The sequence below is a fragment of the Paramormyrops kingsleyae genome, chromosome 17 (assembly GCF_048594095.1).
Source record: "Paramormyrops kingsleyae isolate MSU_618 chromosome 17, PKINGS_0.4, whole genome shotgun sequence".
Taxonomy (NCBI): domain Eukaryota; kingdom Metazoa; phylum Chordata; class Actinopteri; order Osteoglossiformes; family Mormyridae; genus Paramormyrops; species Paramormyrops kingsleyae.
The window spans coordinates 10,240,791-10,266,076 of NC_132813.1; the positions used below are offsets into that span (position 1 = coordinate 10,240,791).

General features: G+C 41.1%; 2 protein-coding genes across 2 annotated transcripts; one reads left to right on the top strand and one right to left on the bottom strand.

The window, feature by feature from the left end:
* Window positions 1-3,198: 3,198 nt before the first annotated feature.
* LOC111854971 (complement factor B) lies at window positions 3,199-13,770 on the bottom strand. The gene is made up of 18 exons (XM_023833521.2): window positions 13,689-13,770; window positions 12,802-13,056; window positions 12,187-12,372; window positions 11,841-12,014; window positions 10,872-10,967; window positions 10,554-10,684; window positions 10,198-10,336; window positions 9,947-10,075; window positions 9,645-9,749; window positions 9,329-9,466; window positions 8,720-8,808; window positions 8,087-8,189; window positions 6,548-6,695; window positions 6,294-6,370; window positions 5,066-5,157; window positions 4,753-4,885; window positions 3,776-3,825; window positions 3,199-3,510 (listed from the first exon to the last, which is right to left on the bottom strand). The coding sequence occupies exons 1-18, from the start codon at window positions 13,756-13,758 to the stop codon at window positions 3,346-3,348; spliced, it is 2,280 nt and encodes a 759-aa protein (XP_023689289.2). The 5' UTR covers window positions 13,759-13,770; the 3' UTR covers window positions 3,199-3,345.
* Window positions 13,771-14,775: 1,005 nt separating this feature from the next.
* On the top strand, window positions 14,776-25,203 carry mfrp (membrane frizzled-related protein). The gene is made up of 14 exons (XM_023833522.2): window positions 14,776-14,835; window positions 14,977-15,100; window positions 15,237-15,342; window positions 15,812-15,943; window positions 16,343-16,486; window positions 17,350-17,569; window positions 17,879-18,012; window positions 18,590-18,715; window positions 19,414-19,490; window positions 20,122-20,270; window positions 21,087-21,217; window positions 21,810-21,944; window positions 22,516-22,643; window positions 23,218-25,203. The coding sequence occupies exons 2-14, from the start codon at window positions 15,047-15,049 to the stop codon at window positions 23,440-23,442; spliced, it is 1,761 nt and encodes a 586-aa protein (XP_023689290.2). The 5' UTR covers window positions 14,776-14,835; window positions 14,977-15,046; the 3' UTR covers window positions 23,443-25,203.
* Window positions 25,204-25,286: the final 83 nt, after the last annotated feature.

Here is a 25,286-nt window from a genome sequence, read left to right on the forward strand (position 1 = left end):
TATGCAATGGTGGAGAGTTACTAAGTACATTTGCTTGGTTAAGGTACTTAAGTACATTTTTCGAGTATCTGTACTTTACTTTTTTCCCCAAACTTATGACTTTTACTCCACTACATTTGAAAGACAAATATTGTACTTTTGTCTCCACTACATGTATATGAAGGTCCTGGTACAGTATGTGGAGTGCCGTTTGTATAATGTTTCACGTTTTATGACTTAGACAGTGTGACTTGGCACTTAGCCATCTCTCCGATTTGACTCTCCCTGCTGCCCCCTGGAGGATGGGCTCCCCCTCTAAGCCTGGTTAGGGTTAGGACTCCCTCTGCTGCCCCCTGGAGGATGGGCTCCCCCTCTGAGCCTGGTTAGGGTTTGGGCTCCCTCTGCTGCCCCCTGGAGGATGGGCTCCCCCTCTGAGCCTGGTTAGGGTTAGGACTCCCTCTGCTGCCCCCTGGAGGATGGGCTCCTCCTCTGAGCCTGGTTAGGGTTAGGGCTTCCTCTGCTGCCCCCTGGAGGATGGGCTCCCCCTCTGAGCCTGGTTAGGGTTAGGGCTCCCTCTGCTGCCCCCTGGAGGATGGGCTCCCCCTCTGAGCCTGGTTAGGGTTAGGACTCCCTCTGCTGCCCCCTGGAGGATGGGCTCCCCCTCTGAGCCTGGTTAGGGTTAGGGCTTCCTCTGCTGCCCCCTGGAGGATGGGCTCCCCCTCTGAGCCTGGTTAGGGTTAGGGCTTCCTCTGCTGCCCCCTGGAGGATGGGCTCCCCCTCTGAGCCTGGTTAGGGTTAGGACTCCCTCTGCTGCCCCCTGGAGGATGGGCTCCCCCTCTGAGCCTGGTTAGGGTTAGGGCTTCCTCTGCTGCCCCCTGGAGGATGGGCTCCCCCTCTGAGTCTGGTTAGGGTTAGGACTCCCTCTGCTGCCCCCTGGAGGATGGGCTCCCCCTCTGAGTCTGGTTAGGGTTAGGACTCCCTCTGCTGCCCCCTGGAGGATGGGCTCCCCCTCTGAGTCTGGTTAGGGTTAGGGCTTCCTCTGCTGCCCCCTGGAGGATGGGCTCCCCCTCTGAGTCTGGTTAGGGTTAGGGCTTCCTCTGCTGCCCCCTGGAGGATGGGCTCCCCCTCTGAGTCTGGTTAGGGTTAGGGCTTCCTCTGCTGCCCCCTGGAGGATGGGCTCCCCCTCTGAGTCTGGTTAGGGTTAGGGCTTCCTCTGCTGCCCCCTGGAGGATGGGCTCCCCCTTTGAGTCTGGTTAGGGTTAGGGCTTCCTCTGCTGCCCCCTGGAGGATGGGCTCCCCCTCTGAGCCTGGTTAGGGTTAGGACTCCCTCTGCTTTTCGTTGATATTACAGCAAATCTGGATTGATTACACTTAACTGAATGTGTTTTTTAGGTAAATCGCAGATCGATTGAATTGCTGTGCTGTTATTATAACTCACTTGGTCAGCCGCTCCCAGGGAGACTGTGTTACCTTCATGAGTATCTGGTTGCTTGCCAAGAAAGATGGAGAAGTTTACACACTAATGTGTAATGTTTGCATATTTGTTTCCACTTTTATCTGTGGTATTTGTATTTTGCCAAAGCTGCACAAACACATACGCCCTGAATATATTTGACTTGCCATTTTGCATTGTTTCATCTCTTGTTGCACTCTCCTGTTATTGCACTTTATCCTGTTTGCAGTTTTATTCCCTATTCTTCCCCCATGCACGTGCGCACTCCCCGGCATCTGTGCCATAATAATTTCACTGAGTTCTATGACGTGTGTGAATAAAGTGATTGTGATTTAAACCAAGACCACAGCATAATGCAAAACTCCCCTCTGGATCGCGCTGTTTTATTTAGTAATTCGCCCAGACCCAATTTTGAGTGGGACCGAATGGAGCTCTTCATCATGGGAAATACAGACGTCACGAATGGGGGGCGTGGCCAATTACCGTATTTGGTGTAACAAGCAGTTTTCGAAATTTCGAGTCCTTCATTTAGATGGAACATTTACATTTACATTTATATTTCACATTTACATTTAACATTTATATTTAACATATACATTTATATTTAACATTTACACTTAACACATGTATGCAAGATATTATATAAGTTGCACCATGAATTTACATGAATTTCTCTTTTTTTTTTTATCGTGGTGCTAAATTATGTGTTGAGAATCGTGGAATTTCATTGGTATTGATAACGACTATTTTTAAATGTCTAGTATCTTATGTGATATCCATAGTGGTAACACGACTGGAAAGGTACATTTGCACCTTCACCAATAGGACCTCAATTTCAGCCTCACTAATGTTCTTCTTTGTGCTGCTTGTTATTATGAAGTAGACATTTTGGGTTTTGATTCAAACTCATTCATATCCTAGGGGGCATTTCAAAGGTGGGGCTTTAAAACCATTCAGCTCTGCACAATTTCACGATCATTTGCGATTTATAGATTGCACGTCTGGGAGAGTGCTTTCACGTGTATTAGAGAGAGATGGATAATGCAAGATGCAAGATAAAAGATACAAGCCTCACTGTCAGTAAAAATAAATAGAAGTGTAGCTTCAGTTTCCAATTCTCTCCCTTGGAGTCCACCAGCTATTACATCCGTCCATACATTTTCTGAAACTGCTTATCCTGTTAAGGGTCAGGGGGGGTTCTGAACATATGGGCACGAGGCAGGGAACAGCCCACGATGGGGTGCCAACCCATCACAGGGCACACTCACACGTCATTCGCTCACACTGACAGGCAATTTGATAACTCCAGTTAACCTCAGCATGTTTTTGGATTGGGGAGGAAACCAGAGTACCTGGAGGGAACCCCTCGATGACCTGGAGAGAAGATGCAGACTCCACACACATGGAGCCCTGGCAGAGACTCGAACCCTGGTCCCAGAGGTGTGAGGCAACAGTGCTAACTGCTACACAGCCATTACATGTATCTGTTAAATTTCACCACCAGCTCACCTAAGAAAATAACTTAATAAGTTAATTAACTTCATAAGGTGTTGATTAACCAAGCAAGTTGTGCTAGTGGTCAGGTTAAATATGTGGGTATATCAACTGGTCACTGCAACTACTGGGATGACTTCAGGAGAGATTTTGATGGGGAGGCTGACCCACTTTCATTGGCATAAAAATCATAGTTTTGCAGCAACATAAATGTTATTTAGACTTAATTTCTCTAGCCGCCTAAGACTTTTGCTTACTACTGTAAAAGCAGATACAGATACATCTATATATATTTATTTTTTAAAGGCAAAGATAAAGAACAGAGCAAAATCATAGGCTACTATGGCAGAATTATGCATATTTGAGTTTCAAAATATTTGAATCCTCTATTATGTACAATTTTTTTTCTTGTGTTTTCCTTATTTGCTTGTTGGCAGGAATTCAAGCTCCGGACCAAGATGTTCTTGCAGCCAAGGTACCACTGAGAAGATACTGATGTGGAAGTCACGGGCGTTGTCAGGTGGACTGTCGCCGGAATCTCCCACATTGCATATGTTCTTTGTACCCCAGCTCACCACTGCCACCTGCAGGACCCAAAGAGAAACTTTGATGAAAACATGCACATCGCTGCCATGGAGTATTTAATTAATGACATTTCAACAAACATCATAGTTTTATGTCAAAAGCAAAATTTTCATGCATGTTATTCTTTTAAGCATAGGTGTTTTATTATTATTATTATTATTATTATTATTATTGACATTTCAGCCATCTAATTTAAGTAAACAGCACTGAAATGCTCATATTGAGTGATTCACAACACCTCTAAATGCAATGAAAAGGTCTCACTTGAAAATAACGTTGCCTCTTGCGAAGGAATAGAGATCCACCTGAATCTCCTTTAAAAAAAGCAAACATTAGTATCACATAATGATCATTATTAACTGTACTGCCAAGTCCGACAGGTGACATAGACAGCCACCTTGTGAGGGGACCCTAATGACAGCTTAGCATACTGCCGGTGTAATGTCACTTTTCCAAATGAAATCCCTACATTCACCCACCCCTCCAGCCATGAATCTTGCATAGGGGTCCACATGGGCTTCAGCCAGCACTGACTAGCAAAGTATATTTTCTAATGCCCATATAATGCATATTTATATACAGCTCTAGAAACAATTAAGAGACCACTCTATATTTTTAAACAAGTTTGCATTTTTAAATCTTGGTTTAATGCTGGTTCTGCTGGCAGGAGGCTACGCTGAGCAGGTTGCTTCCACATTCAAAATTTCTAAGACACAAGAATAAGGTGAAGCAGGAGACACTGGGAACGACCGGAAACCAGCCAGGTAGAGGACAGGAGCGACTTTCTAATACCAAGGGTGACTGTTAACTTATTCGACAGTTTCTCATAAATCGTAGGATGACATCAAGTGACCTTCTAAAGGAATGGGAAACATTAAGCGCAGGTGTGAAGTGCACTGATAGGACAGTATCAGGCTCCTAGATGCAGGAGTGAAGTCCAGTAAAGCAGGGAAGAAGCCCTTCATTAATGAGAAATGGAGAAGAACCAGGCTGCAGTTTGCAAAAAATATGAATATTATTCACAGATGCACACCCTGAATTGAGAAATAAGTGAAACAAAAAATGTTGCTGTGGTGTCTCAGTTTTTTCCAGCTCTGTATTTCCTTTTATAGGTAGTACAGCACCCGCTTACATAATAACCATTGTTTTATATTGAACCATTGTTTTAGTGTTTCATTGTTTGACTTTAATAAAACAATGCAGTATGATAAAGCTACTGGTGGACATGCTTTATTAGTTACCTTTGCAGGTGATGCTGTCCTCGTATTGCTTTGAGCCACCGGTACACAGGAACCTGTCTGTCACAATGTCTTCCAAGGATGCTGTGTTATTTGGTGAAAAGGTGACAGCTGCGTGCTTTATGCAGTCCGGCCTCTGCCAATGAAAGACAAGCTAAATCATTTAGGGATCCCATTGGCTGACACTGCCGCCTTTGTTTTTTATCTGCTGCAGATGCCACTGAGGCTGGCAGACATTAAATTTTGTATCATTTGACCTAACAGACTCAAAAGACTTTGGGGGGGGAGGGGGGTTAAAATGTGTCTGGATCCTCACCTTACTCCCAAAGTGGATGATCGCCTGTTTGCGCTTTTCTTTCTTGGCCAGAAAGAAGGCTGGTATCTCTTCCAACGTGAGCAGGGCTTTTTCTGCAAGCACATAAGAATGAACATTGTATCCTTGTAACAGGCAATCGATGAAACTATGGTAGCATTTTATCTCGCAATGTAAAATTCTAGACATAATGATAATACAATCAAATCCTTAACATGAACAGATATACACTCAACGGACACCTTATACACCTAGCTAGTCTACAGAAGCTCTTCAGTGGTAGATAATTTGTGTATTCAGAGATACCTTTCTGCCCATCACTGCTGAACTGAGCTTTGTGGTTCTGGCCTTTAGCTTTAATGAGTCTGTGAATTCGCCTTTGACCACAATAACTAACACGGCCTTTTCAGATGTGGAATTCCCCCTGACTTTTTTTATCACGCTATTCTCTGTAAACCAACATCGTAGTGTACATACATGGGGATGGATGTTTCTGAGCACCGGCTATCACAGCAAAACAGGTTTGATTATGTCTCTTAGGCATTTGGGTCATTCTGCTATGTCATTCGCAGTTTGGCGAAGCTGGCAGTTCACATTAGCGTGGAAAAACAAATGTTGGGGTACAACCTGGATGGGATTCCAGTCCATCGCTGGGCAAGTACACACATATGCTATGGACAATATATTCGCACTAATGAGTTACTTGTTAATTAATGTGTTAAGTAAGCATGTACTACTACGTTATTCATGTCACCCAACCTTGGAGGGACACCAGTCAGCTTCTGCATCGCCCTGTAGTTTAGCTAGTATTTACTAAATCCTTTAAATTTCACTAAGGGTCGACCAGTACTGACTAGTAAAATATATTTTGTAATGCCCACATAATACATATAAGAGACTTTGTTCATTTGACTTCCTCTGCCGGCCCCTGGAGGATGGGCTCCCCCTTTGAGTCGGATTCCTCCCAAGGTTTCTTCCTATGATGAAGTTTTTCCTTGCCACTGTTACCTCTGGTTTTGTTCACTGGGGGGCCTTATGCAGGGATAATGTAAAGTGCTTTGAGACAATGTAATGTTGTGAAAATGCACCATACAAGTTGGATTGAATTGAATTAAATTGAATTGAATTGAATTGAATCGAAGTAAAGCTTGATAGTCTCTGTATAGATGTTTCATAATGTCAGTCATAGATATTCTGGAAGGTATGCTTTTTGTAATGCCCAGTTCCTTACCGTGCTCTTCACATGTTACATTGGGACTCATTTTTAATGCGCGACTTGATGGCTTTGTACAGGGAAGACAGATAGGCCTGTAAGACAGCACAGTAACAACAGCTGTGGCAAACTGCATTTCCTGTACACACTGCACTACCGAGGGCATCATTTAGGATCAGCCACAGACATAATGTCATTACCATCCTGCAGGTTCCAGAAAAACACAGAACCCTCTGCTTCAGAGGTGGCACATGTCACAGAGGTCAACTCACCTAGCTTTTTCAGAGAGTTTAATACGCTGAGCCACCTTAACAAGTGCAACGTCATAGTCATAAAACTCTTTCACGCCCTTGTGCCTGAGGCCACGCACGTTGTATTGCTGGTGGAGAATCACAGATGCTGCTTTAGTCGTTCCATTCCCTGAAAGATATCGCACAGAAATTCGCATTATATTAGTGTTTTACTCAAATTGGTATTAATGTCAAATATACACTATGATTTCAAATATTTATTTAGTGACAACTATATTAGGATCCACTTCTTCCTCCTGAATCACTTCAATAATATATGAGTTGTTACGAGTTGTTAAGAACTGATGAAGTGTTATTTTTGCACTTGTGACCTTCCTGTTAGTTTGAACAAGTCTAGCTATTCGCATCTGACCTCTCTCATTAACAGTGTGTTTTTAATAACAAAAATCTGATTGAGCAGGTCAGAGCAGGTAGGACTGCATGATGCCACACTTTACTTGAGGGGACATGAATAATGTAGTAGTACATACTTAATTAATTACACATTAATTAACAAAATACTAAGTGTTCATTCTTAATCAGTCATGACAGTTAATGTATTCCATTCAGGCACTATATTTGTTAACAGTTAACTAATTAGTTAATAATGGTAAGACCACTTAAGGGGGCAAAACTCATTTACTACTCAAGAACAAATCATGAACTAATATAGGTTTCCCCATAAAATCCATGAACTGTCATGAGTGATTAATGATGAATGAACATGGGATCAGTACTTAACAAACATTTACTGGTTAATTAATGCATTAAGTAAGCGTGTACTACTACATTATTTATGTCTCGTGAAGTGTTACCCTGTATGATTTTTGTTGATCATTCTGTTCTCTGTGAACACACTGCTGTGTGTGAAAGTCCCAGGAGAATTTTTTGGAGATGCTAGAACTACCATCGACAATCATGCCATGTTTAAAATAGGTCAGATCGCATGTTTTATTTAAATGCCAAGCTGAACAATAACTGAAACACTGCATGCTGCATATATTAAGTTGCAGCCACACCGTTCACTGTCTGGAGGTGCAGGATGTTTGCATTTAGCAAGTCAGCATACCTAACAAAGTGGCCACTGCGTGGAGAAATTCGACAGCACTTACAAATAATCCGTCTTGTCTTGTTAGACAGGAATTAATGTTTCTGTGTTCTGCAAGAATTGATCCTTACAGTTTTAAAGATAAGATTAATTATAGTTAAATCAAAGTGCAGGGCTTCTCCAACATTTTAGATAAGCATGTTGAATTTTTACACTTAATAATATTATAATTATTTATTCATTGAATTATATTCAATACCGCCTCTAAATCGTTTATTTGGACTGATTTTATAACTTAATGTATTTGTTTTAAGGTTTTGTGGAATAATGTTGTGGGACCTCATTAAAAACGTTTTTTGTGCAGTTCTACTGAGTAATGCATGTGTATGTACAATATTTGGCTATTATAAGTCGCATTTGGCTATTATAAGTCGCATGGGGCTACGAGGAGTATGAGTGTTTGGTGTTCAGACCGTGTACGACATCCACGCTTTCTGGGTGGTCCACGTGCTTTTGAGTAAAGCAATGAGCTGCAGTCAGGATCCAGTTCTCAGTCAGTATAGAGCCCTTGCAATTCTACAATAAAAGTACAGCAATAAATGTTACATTTACCATATGAAACATATTTATATATTTCACCATAACCCTGCACTGGGAAACCAACTATGGCAGGTTTATATTGACATATGTATGCAATATATCCATCCATCCTTCAACTGTAAATCCAGGAAATGGTTAGGGGGGGGCAAGGGAAGTGTATCCCGGACAGCATAGGGCACAAGGCAAAGGGACACCCTGGACAGGATGCTGGCCCATTGCAGGGTGTACACAGAATGGATAATTTACAGACACCAATTCCCCTATCTGGACTGTGAGAAAGAACAGGATTTTAACACCCCCGCCCCCCCAGTCTGGAGATGTACATGGTAGAATTAGCCCATCCTTCCATCATCTAACCCAGTGTTTCCCAGTTTGCTCCTCGGGGCCCCACAAAGACTCCACATTTCTGCTCCCTCCCAGCTCCATTATATTAAAGACCTGCTGACATTCTTATTTATTTAGCCACTCCATGAATGCAGATTTGAAATTTGTACTTGCACATTTACCATTATATTAACATGCCAGGGCCTTGTGTAATCCTCTTTGTTTGATCTGTTCTCGTGTGCCACACCACACATGGTCACCCCAGAATCACCTGTTCAAGGGGAGACACGCATTCAGAGTCTGAATAAACTAATTAAATGGTCAGACTTGATAAGGCAACAAATGATATAGTTAGGTAATACTTAACTAATGATGACTTCATGCATTTATTAATACAAGATATATGATGAGTTCCTGTTACTCACCATGAACTAATGGTGAAGTCACTGGGGTTTTATGTAATGAGTCTCACTGGGTCATCAGTTAAGGAAATCCAGCTAATTTGGTAGCATATCAATTAATGTATGAAGTAACTGTGAATGAACTTTTTTTTACTGATGATAGTGAGCAACAGAAATTCATGATACCTCTTGTATTAATTCATGCATTAAATCATTATTAGTTAAGCATAGCTTTACCAATTAAGCATGTAAAAAGCATTTTTTCTTTTTTATCAATATGATGGTTCATTCTAAGACATTTTAAGAAAGAAAACTTAAAATCATGGTTACACTTTTAAATCAATATGAAATGTTTTTTATTTAATGACTGAGACAAGAAGGGAAACTCACTAATCATCTTGTCGAATGCCATTTTCAAGTCTTCATTGTCATTCAAAAAGAACAGATGCTTCTCTTTCCTCTTGTTGGATGCAATGTTATTTAGTTGCTTTTTATTTACTTTGCCCCCCACTCCGAACACATAGATGTCTGTGAAACATGAGTGATGGGACAGATAACCACGTAAGAAAGGTCTATGTCCATATCTAGGACATATCCAGGTCCATGTGTAACATTATGAATTGATGTGTCCAAAAAGTGCAAAGGCTGAGCTGCAATAAGTGATCAATCTGTTCAAGCTCTGCTATTGAATTCTGTTGTTACTGACCGAGGAAGTTCTCAGCTGAATGGTCCACACTGTACTTATTGATGCCCAGCAATATTCGGATCTTTCGAAGGACCTCTTCTGGGCTCTTCCCTGTGTTGATGTGACCTGCAGAATGGAAAAAAAAAGAAAGTTGGTGAGCGTAGAAGTGACAGAGACTGGACTATGGGGCTGTCCTCAGAGTCCATGCAGCTCAGCTGTAGCTCTTTAATAACTTTTATAACTTCAGATAATGTCATCAAGATTTATCCAGAACAAATATGGTCAGATTCTCAAATCCTATTTTGTGGCAGACTCATGTTTACCATCTGTTATGATTAGGATGATGTTCTGAGTCTCGTTGAATTTCGGTCTGTTTTTCTTGAGGATGGCCATTTTCTCGTACACGTTGTACAGGGCAGCGTAGAGATTGGTGCCTGTCTTTTTCCCATGAGCTGAAAGCAACAGGTGTCTCTTTTTAGGTTACGATACAGAAGCAACTTTATAAGTTCAGGAATGACAGAGAATCTATGCCTCGTAATTGAAAGTGAATGACCGTCCTATGCCACTAATATACCTTTATGGTCAAATTCATTTAGGCGTTCCACAACTTGATCCGCGGAGATTGCATATGGGATAGTTATGGATATTATGTCTTTGGCTTCACTGGCAAATGACACGACATGAAACCTCATTTCAACCTCGTAGCTGTCAAGCTGCAAGATAAATACGCAATCAACACCTGTGTAACTTTAACAGGAAAACTTTCCCAAAACGTAACCAGTGAATTTTACAAACATATCTCAGGCAGCAAAAATAAAGTGTATGCTGGCCAAAAAAAAGATACATTGGATCAATTGTATTGCAGGTTGGCAAATATTAAGTACATACTGGTTTTGAATTGCTACACTGCAGTTCACCCACATACTGTACCTTCTGTATAAGTCTGATCGCAGCATTCCTGGCGTGCTCAAAGTTTTCTTTAGTGATGCTGCCAGAGGTGTCAAGTAAGATGTAGATGTTTAGGCTGTCTTCGGCCACCCGGATAGTTCTGCCATAAGAGACTGTCCATACCACAGGCCAGAGACCGCCCCCCCCCCACACACACATACAAAGACATTTAGTTATTGTGAGAATGCATGACGCAGTTGCCGTACATTTGCAAGAGCACTACAACATATAAGCTGGTGTGTGTTCTGCTGTATTTGCCTGTATTCCACACACGCGTGCAGCCGGACATGTAGGCATCACCTGTCTTCTTGACCTTGGGGGAATCCGTCACGATGCCGGAGAAGGAGCCAGACATTGCTTGGGCCACAGATTCCGGGGAATCAAAGGCGAATGGAGCTGGGAGGGCAGGTGTGGGGGGTGTTGGAGGAACAATGATTTTTTTATTATAATTTTTTTTACTTATTTGTCATCCTCAGTACAGGAATATCCTTCAGAGATGCTGTATTCCACCTACATTTAATTACTCTAAAATGGATACAAATTTGTAGATAACACTTTACTTAAAGGGCCACAAATAATGTAGTATTATGCTATTACTTATGTATTAATTAACCACAAACTAAATCTTAGTTACATACTGTTTGTTCATCATTAATGAATTGTGACATCTTTTATCCCAAGTAGTAACTATTTGTAACTGTTAACTACTGAAGGAACAAGTAAAGAATAACACAAGTGAAATACTGATGACATGTTTCTTCACCATTAATGAATCATGATGAATCTTTTATCTCAATCTTTGATTTGTACTTTGGTAGTAACTGAGTTACTACTAAGTATTTATGCCCCTTCAAGTAAAGTGTTATGAATTAGGATACATATTTGTTTATTTGAATTTACTTTTAATCTTTTTTTATTGGCAAAATACCCACCCCCAATCCGCTGACAAATTTTATCCCCAGGGATCTCCCCACCCCCCCAACATCCCCCTGAGATTTATTACAGCTCTCTACCCTCAAAAAAATTTGACATATTGAATGGGGTTGCGAGACTTGACCAGTTTTTAGGGGGCCTCCAGACAAGAAGATTGAGAAGCTTGAGGACCACTGTATTAGAGAAGCTCAGGATTATATTCCTTACAGGTACGACTACAGGACCTTTCAGCTTTACTCTGAAATGAAACCATGCTGTTACTCTGCACTCCGACTGCTTACCCTGAGCATGTTATGCTCAGACAGAGGTGTTTGTGAAACACAGCAGAGCTCTTACCCATACAGCGAGTCTCTGAGCCACTCCACTCCAGTGAGTCCAGACAGATCCGCTCAGCTGATCCCAAAAGGTCCAGGCCCGCCTGACAACGGTACCTGACTATCTCTCCGACCCGGAACCGGTGTCCAAAACTTAGAGCTCCTGGGGGGGTGCCTGGGTTCGCACAGTCGTCCGCTGGATGAGAGATGGAGGTTTGGATGTGAGTATATAAGTGCATTCTGACAATTCAAGTCTGAAGATCCACTCAGCAGTGATACGTGTGGAATTTTTAGAGACGGGTTTATACGATTGTGTTGGCTATAGCCATAGATGCGTTAGGAGTTACACAGTAGAGAAGTTCTCTTACTTCGATCATCACAGATGGGAAGAATACCGGTCCACTGGCCCAAGGCTGTGCAGTTTCTCAGAGCTGACCCATACAGATTGTACCCGTTATTGCACAAGAACTCCTGCGTCTCTCCTGGACGAAACCACTCCTTTCGAGGCCAGAACTGACCATTATCCAATTGGAGTTGAGCGGGACACTGAACCTCTGATAATGAAGAAAGCAGAGCTCTCCACATGTGCATGACTATTTGTTTATTATGTATCTTAGTACCTTTGAGGTCAAAAGGTCACAGTAAGAGCCAAAAAATGGCTAGAAAACGTGACTTAAAATAATACATTAAAAGCAATACAGGGATATAGGAAATGATTACAGTTAGAATATTTTAACTCTATAATTCAGTCTTTCCCAATCCGGTCCTCAGGGACCCACAGTCGGTCCATGTTTTTGCTTCCTCCAAGCTTCCTGTCAGACAGCCCACATTTTAGCTCCCAGAAGCTGGGAGGGAGCATAAACATGTACTATCTGTGGGTCCCCAAGGAGTGTATTGGGAAACACTGCTATAATTGAAAAGAAGTAATAGAAACTTCACCACCTCTCAGTGATAGGCTTGGCTGTGGAAGACCCTCTCCTTACCTTTACATGTTGCCTGGGACGCCATCCTCCCATTGGCCAGCCTCATGGTGGACCATTCTCCATCTTCAGCACATTCTCTCTCACTCACTGGGAAAGGATAGGACCCCTCATTGCAGTGGTAGGTCAGCACACTTCCTGCGGCTCCCCCTAGTGAGTAGGACACCCAGCCTCCTGCGATGGACTCTGACACTGAGCAGTTCTTTGGCTGTTCCACATAATCAAAATATTCATATTCTTCACCTTCTTGTGCCTGTGCTGAAAAGCAGAGAGTGGTTAGAGTAAAGTACCTTGCACAGGGGCACGAGACTTCTTTAAATTTCACACCCCCATGGGGTAATTGGATAGTTGTTGCATTCTAACTCAAAGTACAAGGTCAGCAAGAATTCAGTGCCAGTAAAATATGGATCTCAAATTTTACAGTTGGTACACATTTTACTGGCAATTGTTTAGCGGATTATACAGACGCTCCCTGGGTTTCGATGGTCCGTGTAAGGATATTTTGACTTTATGATAAGTAAATGTTTTTTGCTTAATAATTCAATAAATTACATGAGATATTCACCCATTTTTATAAAATAGGTTTTAGTGTTATTAATTTTGCCCAGTTGTACGCTAGAGTAAGTGTTCAAAGCATGTTTAAGGTTAGGCTGGCATGTTTGTTAGGTTAAGTGTACTATATTAAAATGCATTTTCGACTTACGATACTTTTGCCCTACTATAGGTTTATTTAAATTTTAATTCAAACTCTACAAATTATTATTTTTTGAATGGCACTTTCATTACAGGTGTAAGCAAAGTTGATTCAGCATTCATGATAGAACATATTTAAAATTGAAGGTTTACATAGATTTTAGTTAAAAAAACAAAGTAAAACTATAAAAACTTACTTTCACCACCGCTGTGGATTAGCAGCACGGCCGCACAGAGCAGACCCGCAGTGCTCACTTTGGAGATCATTTCTCGTAAACAAGGCACCAAGCGCCAAATCTTTATATCTATGCTGCCAACTCACTAAATTTGTGAAACAATCTTTATCTTTTTATTTGACAAAAGATTACCCATTAACTTCCAAAAGTAAACTCAAACTTTGACTGTAGTTGTGTTTTAGTGCTTTATTTCTTGCAGACAATGTGTTTGCACCTGTTTCCCTCTTTTTTTGTGATGAACAAATTATTTCTCCAGTTGATAGTTTTACAAAGAGCAGATTTTGCATGCAATGGCATAGAAATATTGCTTCAGTGAATCTAGCGTGGGGTGACCAGATAATCCATGCCAGGGAAGACACTTTGAGCCAGGACAGGATTTGTAAACTTCCATTTCAATGAAAAGAACCTGGATTTCCCTTAAGCACTCAGTTCTTGCTGTGTGCTGATTGGTCACATATGTGTCACTAATGTTAATGTGAAACAGCTGGATGAATCTTTCAATCATGGAAAAGCACAGATTATCTGATCACCACAGGGACAAAGCGTTTGAGGTTTCCACCTGAGCTACAGTGCCACCATTTGGCAAGCATGGTTCATATATTCTGTTATGGCTGATTAACTAAAATATATGTTCAAAATATTTCCATCCATTCATCCATCCATCCACCCACAGGCCACAACCTGAATGTGCTGTCCATCTATCACAGGGCAAAAATTCTGAAACATCACACTACCTAAACCTTTTGAAATTATGGAAGGAAATCTTACCATCTGTGGAAGACACTCATGCATACAAAAGGTACAAAAAACAAGGAAATTAGTAAATAAATACTGAAATTATATAGAATGAATTTTACAAAATATCTTAAGGCGATTTTTTTGTACAAAATATTTAGGTAAAATATAACAGATTTCTGGAAACAGAAGGAACACTAAGAAAAACGCGAAGCTCGGAATCTGGAGAATTTCATGGTACAAATAACCTTTCGCTGACCTATTCATCGCTCTCAGCTGATTCGGCTTTGTTGAGGGGGGAATTTTGGGGGGGGGGGGGGGTTACACTTCACGCACTTTGTTGGAGATTCTCCCCAGTACAAACGGGAAAACGGTAAAAAAAAAAATAATAATAATCAAATGCATTCTTTTGTTGTTATTTTTTAGAACGAACGGTTTGTAAAACTCGACAATTTCATCAAAGTGCTGTTATAGCAATAACATTTTAATTGTTCGTTGTCATCGCACCATCCAGCACAGTACAGATTGCCACCGAGAGGAACCTGAGATAGACGTATTATCTTACAATCTGACTTGCCACCAAAATGACGGAGCTCACAAACGTCACTGTGGAAATATCATCATCTGACATCTGTAAGGTAGGAACATCGCGGTATTGGCAGTTGTGAAATATGGGTTGCAATATGTGACATATAAACTGTACAATTCTGTGATTTTCTTTTTTGCTGTTAATATAATTTCAGCGGTAATTTCAACTGTTTCTTATGTATCTAGAGTGTTTTTCTCAACCCTGCCTTTGAAGTCGAAGGTCATTTAGAATTAGAAGACAGCAGGGAATGGGACAAATCTCTCACTAATGCTGAGTCGAGGCCAGCTACTGGTGAGCTGAATTACGTAGTATAGTATGCTAACTGATGAATAAAATATACACTCATCAGCAGTTTAATTGGGTACCTGCTTGTGTAATTTATGAATTAAAATAAGGTTTGTAAAACAATGTATATAACTTTCACTGGAGATTTATTTCCAGCTGTTATTCCAATGAAGAATTAAGAAAATGCTGTTTGTACATATATGTACTGCTAAATATATACTGTAATACACTCTAGCCTTTTTATTAGGTACACCTGCTTGGTAACACAAACAGCTTACTCCTCCTAATGGTAAATCATAGTTACAATATCATTCCATGAAGAGTTCAGTCTGTTTGTACGGTAATGGGTGTTTTATTTAGTGCTAATCAGATGTACCTAATTAAGTGGCCTGAGTGTACTTTGAGTGTGTTACATGAAATGCAGATCACTGCTTAACATTTGTTATCCACTTATATTTTATTCCACTCCAAAAAGCGCATGGGTGGCTCGATTTCAGCCTGATGCGTCTGCGCAGACCCTGCAGCGGCTGCGGGGCTATTCTGGTGGCTCTGTTCATCCTGCTGTTAATCACAGTCATGGGTCTGGTCCTTGTTCTCGTCCTCATAAGTAAGTGCAGAGTCCAGTGTAGGTTTGTCAGTGTTACATGGCAGAACAATCAATGTGAGTATGGTGATAATGGCACTGGGCAGTGTTACTGTAAACGAAGAATAAACCTCCACATGTAATTATGTGCTGCCTTAAATAACCGGCTTAATTCATTTGTTTCAATTGTTGATTCCTTGGATTTAATTCAATAATGCAGTGTTTCCCAACCCGGACCTTGGGGACCCACAGACGGTCCATGTTTTTGCTTCCACCCAGCTCCCTGCCAGACAGCCCACATTTTTGCTCCCTCCTACAGGGAGCTGGGACAGAGCAAAACTGTGGGTCTCCAAGGACCGGGTTGGGAATCACTGCCATAGAGCAGATTTAATGGTTACAGCTTCTTCTCCTGCGATCACCCAGACGTAAAGGATGAAAACGCTCAGGAAGAAGTGATCATGACTCCATTAGGTTCATCGAGTGGAGTTCTCCTATCTGTACCCACGAGATCTAGCTCTCCATACTTCACAGATGTTTCACATGTGGAAGTAGATGTTGCTTCTCCTAGTAAGTCTATCCAAGCGGGATTTTGTATGTAATTTTGGACAGCATGGTTTTTGTCATGGGTGGAATGGCGCCTTAGTGGGTGGCACTGTTGTCTCACACGTCCTGGGTAGGGGGTCAAATCTTGCCACTATGGTGTGGGTGGGATTTGAACATTCTGCCCATGTTGACACAGTTAGGTTACTTTGTGTCTTGAAATTGTGTCTGTGTGTCTTGTGATGGAGTTCTCTAGTGATGACCAAACGCAGCCACATGAACTATTTGCTATTTTTTCTGATGCCAATAGATGGTGCTCAAAGTGAAAAAGGGCTCAAAGTATGCCCCAAAGCATACCAAGAGCGCCATCTAGTGGGGCCAAAAATACAGCATGAAAAAATAGTTCATGAAGCATCATTTGGCTACCTAGTGTTCTGTAGTCTTGTGCCCTGTGCTGCTTGGGATCGGCTCCAAGCCCCTGGTCCTGTTCAGAATTACCCATTAGGAGGTGATTGTTTTTCTGACTGACCGATCTTTAGCTATAACTTTTCTATGAAGGGTGGATCAGTGATTAATACATCTCTTGGGGTTGTGGGTTTATTATCCATCACTGCTCTGTGTATGTGGTTTTTCTTCCAGAGTGCGGAATTCTCTATGCATACTCCCGAAGTCCAAAGCCACGTGGTTTAGATGAATTTGTGTCTCTACATTTCCCCGCGTGTCCTGTGAGATGCTTCTATGTCCCTGAATTGTTTAACTGTGTCAGGGATGCGGGCGCAACATCGTTACAGAATTAAGCAAGCATCCCACGACTTTCTGTGAGCGCTGGATCTCAGTAAAATACTTTCATTGGCTCCTCCCCCTTCTCTTTTCCTTTTCTCTGCCACCAGAGTGTGGGGGTATCCTCACTGACCCAGCTGGCTCTTTCAGCTCCCCTAACCATCCCGGTCCCTACCCGCCAGACACCCTCTGTTTGTGGGTGATCCGGGTGCCCCCGCCCGCCCTGGTCCAGCTGCGTGTGTCTTCCCTGGCTGTGGAGGGACCCCACCCCTGTCTCTTTGATTGGCTGGAGCTCAGAGAGGAGATAGAGGAGGCCGCCTTCATCACCAGGTTCATCTAAGCCAATGTTTTATATATATACATTTTTAGCTTACATATATCTATTTGTTTTTTTAGCTTATATGTCTTTATATATATATTATTTTTTAGCTTACACATCTCTGTTTTTTTAGCTTATATGTCTTTATATATATAAATTTTTAGCTTACATATATCTATTTGTTTTTTTAAGCTTATATGTCTTTGGTTAATGCTGCTTTTAAATCATTTAAAGGCAAACACGTTACTGCAAAGCATTAAATCAGGTGAGCTTGTCTAATACTAATATATCTGTGTGCTCCTGAACTGGCGCCTTCGCAGCAGATTTTGTGGCAATGTGGCGCCCCCTACAGTAAACACCAACAGCAGCACGGTGTGGGTGACATTCCGTTCAGACAGCAGCTTTGCGGGTGGTGGATTCACCGCACAGTATCAGGCTATTTTGCCCCACCAAAGTAAGCACTCTACTGAATGATAGACGTGGAGTTGGAGGACATTATTATAAGGGGGTGGGGAGGCAGGGTGAGGTTAATTTAAACCTGGGGTAACTACAGAAAGGGCAGAATTTTAAGATTGCATAGACTGATTTGGGTACTTTGGAAAAACAGAGATAACGGTAAGTGTGGAAAAAGGCCATATGAGATTTGAGGCAGTTTGGGGATTTATTAGTCAAAGATAATATCGTGCTGTCATCCTGAGCCGTGAATGAAATTATGATTCCGCCGATAACATACCCTAGTGTCCAGTGTATGGTATTTGTAACATTCTTTGATTATTTACAAACATTACCAACAATATTAATCTAGTAATTTTTAGAGAGTAATGCCAAAAATGCTAAGCGTTTCCACAATTATTGCCACTAGTGTACATCTTAGGCTTTGGAATATAATTTTAGGAATGGGGGAAGAATTTATTTGCGCTTAATGATATTAAACATTAAGTGTTTATAATAGCTGTGGTTTGCAGTTGCTGTAAAGGCTGCAATCTCTGTAAGAGTGACAGCTGTGTGTGTCTCTGTGTGCTGACGCTCAGAGGGATGCTTCCGTGATGAATTCCTCTGTGATGGTGGGCGCTGTGTATTTCCTGTGTCTGTCTGCGACGGACAGCCCAACTGCCAGGACCGCAGCGACGAGGCCAACTGCAAATACAAACATAAAGGTGAAGCACACCTAAACTCACAGGGTAACTATGAAGACAAACATATCAAAGCTCCAAATTGCTGCCTGACATCTCTAAGACCAACCAAGACTCCCTATTGTTCATAGGGATACCTTTGTGTTCCACTAGGAGTCGCTGTGTTGCTTACTTCGAGAACCACTGCATTGAAGCACTACACTGTAAAAACAATGACTTTGTGTCATAAATTTTACACAGCAGTGTGATATGCGCAAATGCCCATTACATCTGCTGTTCTACTTCAAATTAAGTAAACTCCACAACACATTGCCTATATTATTCTGTTTCCTTTAAAGAATGAAGACACTGTAAAATATTTAATATCTTCAATGCAAACTGATATTCAGTCATAATTACTATATTAACACAAGGAAATTCTTTGCTTTGCATCCATATAGAGGTATAAAGTGGCATAAAATACTGTCCCCTAACTACAGGGGAGAGTTTCAAGATAATTTTAAGTGCAAAACAAGGGGGAAAGGCTGCATATACAGTATGTAGTCCATTAAAGTAAACAATGGTGATAGATAATGGAGCAGGATAAAGAGTGGGATACATATATTGTCAGTCGACTGACAGGAAATGGATAAATAGTAAGGTACAGTGAGCTGCAGCCTTGGGGGAGGGTGTGGGTATTTTCAGGCATGGCTACAAATAACGTTGTACTTTTTTGCTTATAGACTGTGGAGGGCAAATGACTGGAACAGCGGGATCACTGTCAAGTCCAAACCACCCCAAACCTTACCCACACCAGCAGGTAAACCAGTACCTTTTAAACCCGTAGTTATACTTTTATATAAATCATCCCGGTAAAACTTTATTAAGGCCATGTTTTTAGTCATTTCTAAGCACATTCAGGACAATTAATAATGGATTCATAAAGCATTATACACATGCCTATAAATATTTATCAACAGAAATAAAACATTATAGCCATATGTATTATGCATTATATGTGTTTTGAAACTCTCAACTATAATGCACTATAGATACCTTTATAATGCATTATAGCAGTTAGTATAAGCATTAAGGAGGCTTTGTGCTGCATTACGCAGGTATCTAAAATGCATCATAGATGAGAGCTTCATAAGGCATTCAGAATGCATAATACAATGGCTGTAATGTGTTATGCCTTTTTATAAATGTTTATAGCCATGGTTATAATGCTTTATGAATCCATTATTGTCTGATACGAATGTGTTTATAAATTACTAAAAACAAGTAATTAAAGTAAGCCTGAAGTAAAGTGTTACCATATTTCCTCACCATTGGGTAAATACATGCCTGTCTAATAAACTAATTGTTATCCTTACCAACACAGACCTGTTCAACTTGCTGGTATTTCATACAGTTGTCCACAAATCTCTCTTTCGCTCTTCATTTATTAGCTGTGCAGGTGGCAGATAACTGTTGCAGAGGGTCATGTTATCAGTCTGAAGTTCCACAACTTTAGCCTGGAAAGTCAGGAGACGTGCCAGTTTGATTATGTTGAAGTGCACGACAGCGGACGCACAGGGGATGGCAGAGTACTGGGCAGGTCTGATGCCATCTCTTCAAAGCACTTTTTGTCAACAGTTGTTTAATCCTTTCATCGTGCTTACATTTTTTTTTCCTCTAAATTAATATTACTATTAGTGCTGCTACTGCTATTATTATTGTTGTTGTTATTATTCATAACAACAACAACAATAATAAAAAGAAGAAGAACAACAATAATAATTATAGTAATAACAATAATAATAATAATTTTATGTGCATCTATAGCGCTTTTCAGGAAACCAAAGGTGCTAACAATATGCAAAAACACTTTAACTTTTTTGATTCCTGGGACTAATGAAGTTAATGTTATTAATCAATATTTGAACACCGAGCATGACAAAGTAGTAATAAATGCAGAAAAATAGACAGTAGGGACTGCCAAAAACGAAAACGAGGCCTCGTGAATCATTTGCTGTATTTTCTGTCGCCACTAGATGGTGCTCTTGGCTTGATTTGGGGCATGCTTTGAGTCCATTTTTGAACAAACAGCAAAATCTACTGGGGTAAAAAAAAAAACAGCAAATGGTTCATGAAGCATTGTTTTGGCCATCACTAATAGACAGATATTAGACTACCGGAAGTGTCACTGTTTTCAAATTCAGATACGTAAAGCATAAGAATTGTGTATGTGTATTGTATGTAGATGTAAAAATGCATTTTGCATGTGATGCTCAAAAGCTGGCATGTGGAATATATGTGGTGCCTGTGCATGGTTTGAGCACATGCAGGGTGTCCCACACAGATGATTGGTATTTGGCGCCACCTAGTGGTTCAGAGAGGCATGAGGAAGACACCTGTATTCTGCCTGTCCCAGGTTCTGTGGCACCAGCCGGCCCCCTGAGCTGACCTCCTCGGGACCCCTGATGACTGTTCTGTTCGTGGCCGATGAAGGCGTAGCGGACAGTGGCTTCCTTGCATCATACCAGGCCATCGCCCTGTCAGAGAGTGTGCTCTGCTCTCATTGGCTGTTGTTATGAAAATGCCTGTAAAGCCCACCCAGTCACAGTATTTATTTAATCACCTAATACTAAATAACTATATAATAATTAGATTTAATTTAATAAAGGGCAGTCCCAGTCTGGTCCTTGTGGACTGTCAGACAGTCCACATTTTTGCTCCCTTCCAGCTCCCTGACAGACAGTCCACATTTTCGCTCCCTTCCATGTGGACAGTCTGGCAGGGACCTCAGAGGGATGAAAAGCATGGACCGACTTTGGTTGCCAGATTGGGAAACAGTAATCTAGGTTTGGTTTGAAAATAAACATTAGTTGGGACCAAATTAGGCCCCGACTCCCCCCCACCCCCGAAAACACACATGGTATCCCCACTTGATAAGGGTACGTCCAAACTGTCTATACCCAAATCAACACCCTTGCATTTAATCTAAATATTATATAATAATTAATATAATATATAATTAATAAATAATTGTCAGAAGTCAAAGTCAACCGTGCGAATTAGGAATCAAAACTATTATGGGGTTTTGCTGACTTGCAGGGTGGAGGTGTCATTCTGACACCTGCTTCCTCAGATCCAGGAAGCTGCAGCCCAGAGCGGTTCACCTGCGGCAGTGGTGAGTGCGTGCACCAGAACTGGCTGTGCGACGGCTGGAACGACTGCGTAGATGGTGCAGACGAGCGTGGCTGCCACAATGCCACCTACGTCCCTTTCGGTGATTTCACCGCATTGCTCTCACACCTCCATCCATGCTGCTAGCACACAGGAGAGGATGGTCTAAAGGTCAAAGACCGATACCTGCGAAGATATGCTTTTGGCTCTAATCCTAAAGAAGGAACTGCTGTTTGTGCCATTGAAGGAAGAATAGAATAGGATGGAATTATCAGTTTGCTAAATATTCTGTTATATAAATGAGCAAAAAAGTGTCCTTCCATCTTCCATCTTCTTATCTTTGGTCAAAGTCATTGGTCATCAACATTTATTTAGCAAATGCTTTTGTCCAAAGCACCTAACAGAGGCATCACTCTGCCAGCTAAGGGATTCGAACCAACAACCTTCAGTCCTAACGTTCCGAACCATACACCTCCCCCAGAAAGAACTGTCTTCTCACACATTAAAACATAATGTACAACACACATTACTTTAACTGGCTAACTAGAATTGTACAGAACAAATTATGGTAAATATATATATTTTAATGACAAAATTGTATTTTACTTTTAGAAAATACAAATCTTAGGCCAGGTCAAGAACCCAGCACATTGTGTCCTTACCATCTACCTTAGATTCCTCTTGTGAGCCAATTAAGGTGGAGATGTGCCACGGCCTGAGCTACAACTTCACCTCATTCCCCAACATCTGGCTCTCCATTACTGACCAGAGGGAGGCTTCTGCTGTGCTCCGACAGTACAAGGTGAGCCTGGCATTGGAGGCACTGAGCGGGCAGTATGACACCTCAACCAGTCCAGCTGTTAATAAAGCTCTAATTAAGAGCTTTTTAAAGTAAAACTGGTAGCACTTAAAGCAGTCATCATAATGCATTATTGGTACTTTCATAACACATTATAATGCATTCATAAAGTGTTAAACATGGCTATAACTATTTCTAACATTATAGCCATGTTTATTATGCATTATGAATGCTCCCAACTATAATGCACTGTAAATACCTTCATAATACATTATAATGGTCAGTATAATGCATTATGAAAGTATCTATAGCGCATTATAGATGAGTGCTTCATGAGGCATTTATAGTGCTAATAAACATGGCTATAATTTGTTTTGCCTTTTTACAAACAGTTATAGCCATGTTTATAATACTTTATGAATGCATTATAATGCATTATGAAGGTATCTAAAGTGTTACAATAAAAAATGCTTTAGTAAGTAAGCTAATACAAGTGTGCATGCATTGTCCTTCATAAATGCCCACATACAAAAAGTGATGATGAGACAAACAGGGATTCCGGTGATCATCTTGGCAGGTGCTGATGGAGGTGCCGTGTTTCCAGGCCCTGCGCAGGCTAGTGTGCGCAGTAGTGGTGCCCCAGTGCAGCCCACAGGGTGGTGTACTGCAGCCCTGCCGCTCCATTTGTATCAGCACGCAGCAGCAGTGCAGCCAGGCACTGGAGCTGCTAACTCTCAGCTGGCCCTTTAACTGCCTGCTCTTTCCAGATGGCCGTGAGCAGGTGGAGTGTGCCCTACCCTAGCTCCCAAGGTGGCCCCCAGATCTCATCTCCTAAAGCAGTGTTTCTTAAACTGGTCCTCGTTGATGGCCAGATGGTACACGTTTTTGCTCCCTCCCAGCAAATTGAGAGAGAGCAAAAACATGAACCATCTGGGGTTACCAGAGGACTGGTTTGGGAATCACTGCCCTAAAGCACCTTCCCCTGGACCATGACCCACTCTCTGATATCCTAAAACCCCGTCTCACTAGACTCACTGCTCATCAGAGACATGTCTCATTAAGTATGCCAGTGTTTTTTTCAATTAGGAAATGTTAAAAATACTAGGAAAAGTTAAACACTGAAATATGTTCCACTTAAACATCTAAACTGAAGAATCATAGAGATTTTCTAAATCACCATCCTGACGAGATTAGCTGAGTAGGCACAGAAGCCCTTTATTGCATGCAAGATCAAGTGTATCATACAAAGAACTACACCATTCTATAAAGGTTCAACTGGACTAAAGCTTATCATTACTTTAGTTTTCTCTTTATTTATTGGCAAAAAACTTAACCACAACACTTTGATTTCAGCACTTGTTTGAAATGTTCAGTTTTCCCGTCACGTTAACCGATTTGTCAACATATTTGTCTCAACCACATTCGTTGTGGTTGCTTGTTTCTTAAAGGAAGTGGTTATTTGCTAGTGCTGAGTTCACAGGGCCATCTCAAAAACTTAAGTCTATGACATTTGGAAGCTTGTCACATACACACCAACGGTTCAGGTGTACTCAATAATGTCTACACTTCTTTCACAGAAGTTTTTGCTATAATTGATGTTGGGTGTGATAAAAAATCCTGCTCCAGCTGAGTGAATATTTTCCATAATTCCAAAATTTTCCATAATTCTTGCACTAAAGCAGTAGTTCTCAGACTTTTTACACCTTGTGACACTGAGGGGGGTGATGGTTAAATATGTGGGGGGGTTGAGGTTTGTTGGTGAGGACAGTAACACTTTACGGGTTCTCATTTGTCATACCCTTGCACCATTAAATTCAGCCCTGTAACAGATACCTTTGCATACCAATAGGTGGCGATGTTGCATAATTTGAGAACCACTGCACTGCAGCTCAATGTAGAAACAATGACTTTGTGTCATAAATGATACACAGCAGTGATATGAGCAAATACCCGTTACATCTGTAATAGGTATTTGTATACGTTCTAAGTAATTTAATACCTTCAAAGCAAACTGATGTTCACTCAGTAAGAGTGTGATACAGGCTTGAAGCCATTTTTACAGGAGGGACAACCTCATTGTAAGTTTGTCCTTCTTCAAAGAGGCCAAAATGATGACAAACACTCTTATGAGAACTTGAGATACCACAGAAGCTGAGGTTCTGCACCACAGCCACACAGAGCACCTTCGCCTACATTCTGTGCATTTGCATGACACGTACTGGAAAATAATGTAAACAGTTTGAAAATTGTGGTTTTTCTGGCAAAAACTTTGGGGGTTTTTTGCATTTCGAAAAAGAATGTAGGAGATGACAGTTAGTTCTCCCAGAGTTACTAACTCACTAACCCACTTCCTGAAAGCACATCTTAATATTGTACTTCTTGCAGTCTGTTAAATATGGCTTCAAACGCTGCCTCTTGATTCATCTGAAAATAGTTCCTTAAAGTGCATATAACTTTAAAGTGTTAACAACCTAAGAATAAACTGCACACAAATATCTGGATATAATTTGACAATCGTTGATTTTTATGTGTGAAAAAAATGTGATAAAGCATAACCCATGTGACTGCTCTCTAATAAAATGACTTTTTTTCTTTTTACATTTTCAAATTTTAAAATAACTTTTATATTCAGTCCATACATACACA

What these genes read in the sequence shown, in the direction of transcription:
- LOC111854971 (XM_023833521.2), bottom strand. Translation starts at nt 13,758, where the DNA reads ATGATCTCCAAAGTGAGCACTGCGGGTCTGCTCTGTGCGGCCGTGCTG. An exon ending in GTCCCAGGCAACATGTAAAG is followed by an intron (nt 12,373 to 12,801) that starts GTAAGGAGAGGG and finishes CTTCATTATCAG; the next exon opens with AGGTTCAGTGTCCCGCTCAA. An exon ending in TCCCATCTGTGATGATCGAA is followed by an intron (nt 12,015 to 12,186) that starts GTAAGAGAACTT and finishes TCTCTCATCCAG; the next exon opens with CGGACGACTGTGCGAACCCA.
- mfrp (XM_023833522.2), top strand. Translation starts at nt 15,047, where the DNA reads ATGACGGAGCTCACAAACGTCACTGTGGAAATATCATCATCTGACATC. An exon ending in TGAGTCGAGGCCAGCTACTG is followed by an intron (nt 15,343 to 15,811) that starts GTGAGCTGAATT and finishes CACTCCAAAAAG; the next exon opens with CGCATGGGTGGCTCGATTTC. An exon ending in CTGTGCTCCGACAGTACAAG is followed by an intron (nt 22,644 to 23,217) that starts GTGAGCCTGGCA and finishes TCATCTTGGCAG; the next exon opens with GTGCTGATGGAGGTGCCGTG.